The sequence below is a fragment of the Capsicum annuum genome, chromosome 12 (genome assembly GCF_002878395.1).
Source record: "Capsicum annuum cultivar UCD-10X-F1 chromosome 12, UCD10Xv1.1, whole genome shotgun sequence".
In the NCBI taxonomy this organism is placed as follows: Eukaryota; Viridiplantae; Streptophyta; class Magnoliopsida; order Solanales; family Solanaceae; genus Capsicum; species Capsicum annuum.
The window spans coordinates 222,867,607-222,877,558 of NC_061122.1; the positions used below are offsets into that span (position 1 = coordinate 222,867,607).

Consider the following 9,952-nt stretch of genomic DNA (forward strand, 5'->3'; position numbering starts at 1 on the left):
CTCCGTCTTTTTCCTCTAGTTACTTCATCTTTTTTTTCTTTGTTTTTGAATTATTAGAATTAAAAATCATATTTAATTCAACTTATTTATGGTATTAGCAGCTTTAAGAACATTTATGTCATTTTGATAATAAAAAAGTATTTAACAACCTTTATTTACCAAGCACATCCACAATTTTTTTTCAATTTAACACTTCTATCCAAACATTTATCTGCTTACTTTCTAAATACTTATTTTCAGCTTTTAAACACATAAACTAAAAAGTTATTTTTTAATCCTATCCAAATGGATTCTTAATTGGACTTAAATTAAAAATATATAAAATATATTAAAATATTCTTTAACGTTTGTGATTTTAAACATGACATGTAAAAAGTAAGAGTTAATTTTTTTTAAAAAAATAAAAAAGATATTCTTTTTGAAATGAACTTATAGAAAAGTGACATTAATAAATTAAAATAAAAAAAATACTATATAAATTTAATTTGATTGCAAATATCTACAAATAAGAAGAAGGAAGAGAAAAAGGCCATTAATTTGATTAGTTTTGTGAGAACGAAAAAATTGAAAAGTAAAAATAAAGAAAGACAAAAAAAAAACAGTAAATAAAAATTAATTCTAAAACAAAAGAGCAAAAAGATAGTAGTCTAAAATAAAATGAGAAGGTAGAGGAATATGGAGAGAGGAAGAAAGAATTATTTTTGATAAGTGGGGCCCATAAAATTTATACTTATTTTAAAATAATAGGTGTCTCATGCAAATATGACATCGTGCATGAGGCCATAGTAAAAATTTTCTACCAAACACAACTCAAGTTGAAAAGTATCTTTTCAATCATTATCCATGTAATACATAAGTTAAATTCTACTTATGTCTTAAATTTTATATTCCTATAATGGCAAAGATACAATAATCATATACACTATTTGTATATGGTTATTTTTTTGCGTATTAATAATAAATATTAAACACCATTTAAGTTATTCATGTATTTATTGGATGAAAATTCTAGCTCCGTTATAAATTTGGATTCTTGTCACAAGTTTACCAGCTACATAATAAAACTGAAATTGAAAATACAAACACTCCACACACTCCTCCAAAGTGTTTTGTGTTTGTTTTTGCAGCTTTGACAATGGGTACCACACAAGCTGACTTGACCAGAACTGCTGGAAAGCCAATTCATTGCAAAGGTACTCCCCCCACCTCCATCCCACCAATCATCTTTGAAGAATTCTTCATTATAATTTTACTTGGCTGTGAGCTTGTGGAAACAATCTTTTTTTGTTTATGTGGATATGGGATTGCCTATGCTTTGGAATTTCAAGTAAAAGTGATTCTTTGAGGAATCTTGAAAATGGGTGGGAGCAGTAGTGGGCGGATCCAGGATTTAAGTGGTCGTTTAGTACAGTGGCGGATCCAGGATTTAGGGGTCGGGTGCTCGAAAGGTTCGAACACATAAATTGATGCCCAAAGTTTTAAGGTTCCGTCTGCAAACTAAAGCACCCAGCTATTTTCTTGGTTCACCATGTGGTTTTCTAAATCTTATACCAAATTTTATGGAGTACATTTTTTATATAATTATACCTATTTTGCGTCGAATTTAACGAGTGTCGGAGCACCAAAACATTGGCTATAGGTGCGCCCCTGGTTTAGTACGAAGGATAAGAGATAATAATCCCGGGACAAAATGCAGGATTATTTTTTCGTGTGTTTGGTTAGGAGAATTACATAGTTCCAGGATTAATTTTTGAGTAAGCAAAGCCATTTGTACTACAATGATGACAGTGGCGGAGCTAAGATGAGGGGATCAAAATCGGAAAAAGTAAACATGTCAAAGGTGGTTTAACATCTACTATATATACATTAAAAATAATTTTAACCAGATGAACCCCCTGGCCTAAACGTGGCTCCACCCCTGAATGATGGTATAATTTATCCTCTATATGTGGATAACTTTGTCTATTCGATCACGCATTCCAAACAACCCCTAAGGCAATATAAAAAATAAAAGAAGTAAAACATACTAAAAAGTTGAGGAATTCAGTATATACTTTATGTACATTAAAAATGATGACCTTGTATATATAGTATAATTTTATGACGAAGTGGTTATGAATGAACGCCTTGCGACCCTATCTCGGCCATTGGCTCTAATGTAAAGTATAAGGAGAGGTATTTGTTGTTGATCCCCACAATGGCTCACTTAAGGATGAGAGGTCTCTTTATATGTTTTTTGGCAATCTTTCCTCGTGAACTAGCTTTTGTGGTCGAGGTAGGTCAATTTAAAGCCTAAGGAGCATGAGTAAATTTGAGCAATTTTAGTTGGTTGTCAGCCTATGGAAAAGTTCTCTTTGTTCTTTATCTGGATTTGGGATTGATTATGCTTTTGCAAACAATGGTTGAATCTTTTTGAGGAATCTTGAAAATGGGTAGGAGAAATTTTATCAATTTTTTGTTTTAGTTAGTCACATGTCCTCTATCTCTACGAGGTAGGTGTAAGGTTTGGGTACACTCTACCCTCCCTAGACCCCACTTGTTGGATTACATTGGGTATGTTGTTGTTTAATTAGTCAAAAAATCACTTAGTTGTGAGTGACATTGCAGCTGCGGTGGCAAGAAAACCAGGAGAACCTCTGGTGATAGAGGAAGTGATTGTGGCTCCGCCTAAAGTCCATGAAGTTCGCCTAAAAATCATATGTACTTCTCTCTGTCACAGTGACGTTACCTTCTGGAAGTTGAAAGTATGCAATTTTATTCGAATCGAAGTTGCAAAAATTTAATCATTTTACTGCAGAAAGTTTTTGTTCAATTACCATTTGAATCATCTGAATCTTGGCTTTCCTATAGGACTTTCCTGGATGCTTTCCAAGAATATTGGGCCACGAGGCTTTCGGGTATTTTCAGTTTATTCGCTCGTCAAGTTCTTTTGTCGGTTGTAAAGGATTATTTTTAAGAATACTCGATTGGTAGTAAATGTTACTCCGTCCTTTTCGATGGAAGTATCTTATTTTTCCTTTTTAGCCTACTAAAAAAAGTCTCTTTCTATATTTGGTAACTTTTTCATTCCAACATTATACATGGCACATTTAAGACCATAAGATTCGAAGCCATTTTAGTACATTACACAAATCTTTAGTTCAAGTCCACAAGATTCGAAAGTCTCCCTTATTTTTCTTAAAATACGTACTCAACGGAGATCCATGGGTTATCCTTTACCATCAATTGAGTCTTTATGTTTGAATTGATTTTTTCCGTTATACCTGTAATTTGTGCATCAGTGCATGAAAACACACTTTCTTTATCTCACATTATTAACTGAAGGGTTGTGGAGAGTGTTGGAGAAGATGTCCACGATTTAAAAGAAGGAGATTCAGTTGTCCCGATATTTTTGCCCGACTGTGCACAATGTATAGATTGCACATCCAAGAAGAGCAACAATTGTTCAAAATTCGAATTTAAGGTATCTCCATGGATGCTTAGAGATGGAACAAGTAGATTCACTACCGTTGATGGAGAGACTTTATACCATTTCCTGTCTGTATCAAGTTTTGCGGAGTACACTGTTGTAGACATTGCTAATGTAATGAAGATCGATCCTTGTGTTCCACCTAACAGGGCATGCCTCTTTAGTTGTGGAGTATCAACAGGTTCGTTTCTGACTAGCATCTTAATTCCCTTTTCCAGCATAATCGTTTCTTGGAGGTCCAGATTGTTTCAGTTTCAACTTCTTAATAGGCACATAAATCATAATTTGACTTTAGTTTCTATAATCTTTTTCATCGGCTGTCCAAAAAGAGACCAATAGTTCCTGGAAAGGTCCTTTTAACAATTCTCCGCTTTAGCTAGTGCATAAGGTGAAAACAGTTTAAGCCCATCATCCAAAAGAAAAGAAAAGAAAAGAAACAGTAGAACTATTCAAAACAAACATTGGCGTTCACATAAATTTTGACGTAGCATTATATTTCATTAAGGTTGGAGCGACCCGTAAATGGCCACAAGAAAGATCTACAATAGTAATTATAAGAACATTTCAGTTAAATTAGATCATTGTAAGAACGTCCAAAATAACCTAATGGTGAGTCAAGGTTTCTTGTACTGCTGAATGCGTTAGATAGATGTACACAAATTTATTTAACACTCTTTAAGATTTTGAATAATGTCTCGTCTGATATTACGTAAGATGAGCTCAGGAGTAGGTGCTGCCCTGAAATCTGCAAAGGTTGAACCAGGATCAACTGTAGTAATATTTGGTTTGGGCGCAATTGGTTTAGCAGTATGTTCCTCTTTCTGGTTCTTCCTGCTTCTATTGGTAGTCGAGTTGGTGTTGGCGTGTTTATATACTTACATTAGGTTTTATAGGTTGCGGAGGGAGCAAGGATATCTGGCGCTTCAAGAATTATTGGTGTAGATATAAACTCTGACAAGTTCGAAATAGGTAAAATATACTTTCTCTTCTTCATTCTTTCCAATTCTTTCATTTACTACTTCGAACCCGAGGAGAAGATTGTATAATATCCTTCTTCCGTGTCTCTCTTGTTCTTCGTCCTCTTTTTGTTCTCATTTTGACTCAGGGAAACAATTTGGAGTGACTGATTTTGTCAATTCCAATAGCTACGGGGATAAACCTATTAGCCAGGTCGGGTTTTCATTGTTCAGATTGATACCTCTTTCAGTATTCCTACTTTCCTATAAATATAAAGATTATCGTGATCATTTGATTAAATGAGAGCACCGGGTGAGTTACTAAGCTATCTATCACCTATCTTTCTTGATGATGATATGATAGATCAAGCTAAAATCTTTGACGCTTTTTAAAATCTAACATTTCAGTAGCACGAATCATTTCTTATCCCATGCCAATGTTTCTTTTTGCTTTTTTTGAGCAGGTGATAAATGAGATGACTAACGGAGGTGGTGACTACTGCTTTGAATGTGTTGGTATGGGAAAACTCGTGCAGGAAGCATATGCCTGCTGTCGAAAGGTTTCCCCGCATACGCTTTTCCATTCATAACCGCCAACATAAGATACCAAATAAGTTCTTTAGAATTTAGAACTAGTCTCTATATACGTTTTGTCATAGTTCCTACTTTGGCTATTATATCAGGGTTGGGGAAAGACAATTGTCCTAGGAGTTGATAAACCGGGAGCAGAGCTGACATTTAAATCTTTCGACGTTCTTCATTTGGGGAAAACTCTCATAGGATCACTGTTTGGAGGTCTCAAACCCAAATCTGACATTCCTCTTCTTGTCAAACGCTACCTCGACAAGGTAATATTAAGCAACTTGATCTGCTTCCTGTGTGTATCGTTTACTCTTGCAAGTTGATAGGATCATTTGCATCTTTCCTACGTTTGACTGTTTAGGAACTGCAACTGGACAAGTTTGTAACACACGAAGTGAGTTTTCAAGACATCAACAAGGCGTTTGATTTACACGTTGAAGGAAAGAGCCTCCGATGTGTTGTTTGGATGGATAAGTGATGGATCCTGTCACACTAATCTGCATGTTGTTGAACAAGGATTGCTCCATAAACCACACGAATCGTGACGTTAATTTGATCTGTTACTATATAGGAATCAATAAGATCAAGTATATTTCAGAGTTCTCTTATTACACTTGCATATTTTTGTTGGATTTTTCTGTATATCTGTTCTCATTGTGCGCCACAGTTTATCTTGATATAGACATATCATTTGAAGCACTATCAGAAGTTAAGGAATGAAATACTATTACAACTACACAAAGTGAGGTTTGAGGTGGGTAGAGTGTATGCAGACCTTACCCAGAGGTGGTCAAGGGTGAGGTTCGTTTTTGTCCCAGAAGTTTGAGGCCTCAAAAATTTTTAATGGTAGGTTTTATGATTTTAATTTTACTTAAAATAATGTTGAAGCTTATAAAATACAAACAAACTAAATGCAAGTTAGTATATTGCAAACAAATGGTTAACATCTTATTAACTAAAATCAATTCGTACTTCTATAAATAATTATATTACTTCATGAAATTAAATGCTTTGCATCTTTTAAAAATACAACACTAAAACAATGTAATATGTAAAAACAAAAAACCGACCTCTATTAAAATTGATTTCAGACCATTATTTTCTTGAGACGTCTTAGTAACGAGTGAAGTAAAGAAACATGTTAGCAACACCAACAATCGGATTCTTAAATTAAATTCAGAGACAAGTGAAAGTCTTAACTTTATTTTGGATAAATTAAATTTTCAGAGATAAGTGAAAGTCTTTGACTTCATTTGGATTGACATTCCAGTATGTTCACCCAATTTGGGCTCGAGTTGTAGACTAGTATGTGCTATGCACCTGTAACTGTTCAAGTAGAATAGTGGCACATCAAACTAAACTAGCACCCAATTTGGGCTTCGGGTTGACTATGCACTGTAACAGTTCAAGTGGAAGGGTTGACTATGCACCTCCGTTGGTAACTGTTCAAGTGGAATAGTGGCACATCAAACTAAACTAGTTACTGAACGGATAAAAATATATTTTTGCACTGTACTGTCAATAATGATTTGTGCAAAAATGATAAACTCTGCAAGGCTTATGCTATTTTTGAGAAGTCTCTTCTATTGGATTGCTTCCAAATGTGGGAACATATATATACAAAATGACAATTGGATTTTGTAACGAAGGATGTTTGATAATGGATGAAATGGTTGTTGTCCAAACAATTTAACATTTAATGTTATTGAACAATAAAATTAGTGAAATGATAACTTTCACGGAGGAAATGAATAGAAAATTCTTCGAAGTTGATGCAACTACACCTGGGTTACTGGTTAAGGCTATACGTGTTAATCTTTTTGTCCTTGGTATGGTACCATAGTTTCAAATACTTAATGAGCATTTCTTTTGCTTTGTTTATTTGGCTATACTATGGTTGTGGTACAATTTTTGTTTTAATGCTGCAAATGAAATGTCATCCAATGTAATTGCAAAAACGAATGGACAATTAGACAGTTTTTGAGTTTTTTTAGGCAAGCTTATTTGTAACACGAGTCCCACATCGGCAAAACACAGGAGGGATACTGGGTATATAAGTAAGCAAGTCTTACTCTCTAGTGACGCATATTAAAATCGTGCGAGCTTAAGCCCAAAGCAGACAATATCACTAGTGGGTTGGGCCATAACAGGGGTCTCTCGGGCCTTTATGGTTCGGGATGCCCGTTGTGGCCAAGGTCCCAGCTCGGGTTGTGGCTAGGGCTGTGCAAAAATCGAATTGATAAAAATGTTATTGGTTATATAAAATTTTTTATTGGGTTATCGGTTCGGTATCGGTTTAGGCCTATATAATAAGAATACACTAAAATTACTATTTTACCCTTATTTATATTTTTTTAACCAAGGGTCAACTGATCCGATCCAACTTGACCCATAATATCCAAATATATCAACTAATATCTAGTAGGGTTTCTAAAATGAGAAACTAAGAAAATTCCTTTTATCTTCTTCCCTTTCCGCCGCATCTCCATGGCTTTCTTTGTCAATGAACAACTTGAGCTGCTGCTTCTTCGGATCATCAATACTATCCCACTGGTGTTGTTGATAACCTCGTTTTCTAGCTTGCAAGAGTAAGCTTCCTTATTATTTTTCCTTTCTCCTTCTTGTCTCCGTGTACCTGTTAACCATTTCTTTGTTCCAGCTGAAATCTCCAGTATGTAGGTGAAATCTATCGTTTTGATGCTACGAAAGACGGATTCAGTCCATTGAGAAAAGATATATCCACCTGGTAAGAAACCCTCTTTGAATTTGTTGAATCCACCTCCTAATCTTGCATATAACTTGCTCCTCCATTGATAGTTGATGAAGGGAGGGAGCTTATATAGTGCTCGGACCCCCTGACAACTGGTAGATGTCAATTTCCTCAGCTGCAAATCTTGAGAATCAGACCTCCGAACCCCCTGATCTACTGAGAGACTAAGATTGATGGCTATACTCACTAAGATTGAGGAAGATATAGATGTCCTCGAAAAGTTTAAACAAGGTAAAAATATTCTAATTGTATTAGTTTTGTATTATTATTGTAAACAATCGTTAACAGTTTCGTGACTGATTAATATAATTTCTCTGTAGAATTGGCTAATACTAGCATTCTTGATGATTGGCATGGAGTTGAAGTTCTTTTTTTTTTTTTGCACTTGAATCTGGGCATCTGGTAATCCACATATCCTAGTTATAATTTGTTATAAGTCATATATTTTCTTAAAATTAGTCACTGAATACAGTGAATAGTCTAACACCTATGTAAGTGCAATATTGCTTAAACGAGAAAACATTCTTGAAGCAAGGGAGTCCCTGGCTATATTGACCAAGTAAATCATTTGCTTTATGCAATTTCTGAAGCATTCATATCTTAAAAGAGTTTGGTTAAAAGATTATACAGAGATGGAGTTCTTGAACTATGAATTCCCACTGAAGCCTTTACTTCCACTGAATCCGCTGCTGTCTTTCTTCATCCGACCCATTTCCATTTCCATTTCCCTCGTCTGAACGCCTTCACTACTTGATCCAGATGGATTCTATTTTATAAGTATTTTTCTTATTGGTTAAATCGAAAACTGAATCGTTAAGAATCAATAACCGATAAATCGAAAACCAATAAACCGAATCGAGAACACACAAAATCGAATCGAACCGAACCGACCGATGCCCACCCCTAGTCGTGACAAGAATGTTATCAGAGTTGCTCCTGTGTCAGCCCTGTCATCAAACCTTGATGGTTCGGGATGCCCGTTGCGGCCAAGGTCCCGGCTCGGATCGTGACAAGAATGGTATCAGAACCGCTCCTATGTCAACCCTGTCGTCAGTCCTGAGTCTAGGCAAACCATACGAGGGTATATAAGTAAGCAAGCCTGAGTCCATAAGGGGGTATATGTAACACCCCAACTTAGAATAACGAGTCCTACATAGCAAAACACGGGAGGTATGCTGGGTATATAAGTAAGCAAGTCTTACTCTCTAGTGATGCGTTTTAAAGTCGTGAAGGCTTGTGCCCAAAGCAGACAATATCACTAGTGAGTTAGGTTATTACAGGGGTCTCTCGGGCCTTGATGGTTCGAGATGTCCATTGCGGCCAGGTCCCGGCTCGGGTCGTGACATTTTTTTGGGTGAAGAAGATAATGATTTCATTAATCATTAAGGGGTAAAGGGTGGGTTAGTACTCCTATCAACAGTAGGAGACAAAAATGGACCATTCAGGGCCACATCCCGACCCTGTAGGTTAATATAAAAATGTTTGACAATACGATGGAGCTCGGAGCAGCAGCCCCAATGCAAATATTTAGGGAGCGGAATGCAGCAGCTGATTGCTTCGCTAAAGAAGAAACCAAGACGAAGTTTTTGGAAAGGTCTACCATTGTTACACATGTACCCCCTTTTGCTGTTAATTTAGTTAGAAACGATTGCTTCGGCAAAACTTTTAATCGTATTGTCAAACATTTTTATATTAACCTATAGGGTCGGGATGTAGCCCTGAATGATTTTTTTTGTCTCCTACTGCTGATAGGAGTACTAACCCACCCTCCACCCCTTAATGATTAATGAAATCATTATCTTCTTCACCAAAAAAAATATCACGACCCACCCAAAATGGGACCTGGCCGCGATGGACATCTCGAACCATCAAGGCCCTATAGACCCCTGTAATGGCCCAACTCACTAGTGATATTGTCTGCTTTAGGCCCAAGCCCGCACAACTTTAAAACGAGTCACTAGGAAGTAAGACTTGTTTACTTATATACCCAACATCCCTCCGTATTTTGCTGATGTAGGACTCCTTATCCTAAGTTGGGGTGTTACATACACCCCCCTTATGGACTTAGGCTTGCTTACTTATATACCCCTGTATGGTTTGCCTAGACTTAGGACTAACGACAGGGCTGACACCCCGTATGGTTTGCCTAGAATCAGGACTGACGACAGAGTTGAC

At 36.2% G+C, this 9,952-nt stretch overlaps 1 protein-coding gene across 1 annotated transcript; it reads left to right on the top strand.

Moving 5' to 3' along the window:
* Nucleotides 1–920: 920 nt before the first annotated feature.
* LOC107850388 (alcohol dehydrogenase-like 7) lies at nucleotides 921–5,706 on the top strand. Its single transcript, XM_016694876.2, has 10 exons — nucleotides 921–1,193; nucleotides 2,608–2,744; nucleotides 2,851–2,897; nucleotides 3,325–3,650; nucleotides 4,194–4,276; nucleotides 4,363–4,438; nucleotides 4,575–4,639; nucleotides 4,890–4,985; nucleotides 5,109–5,273; nucleotides 5,369–5,706. Exons 1-10 carry the CDS (start codon nucleotides 1,136–1,138, stop codon nucleotides 5,483–5,485), a joined length of 1,170 nt encoding a protein of 389 aa, XP_016550362.2. The 5' UTR covers nucleotides 921–1,135; the 3' UTR covers nucleotides 5,486–5,706.
* Nucleotides 5,707–9,952: the final 4,246 nt, after the last annotated feature.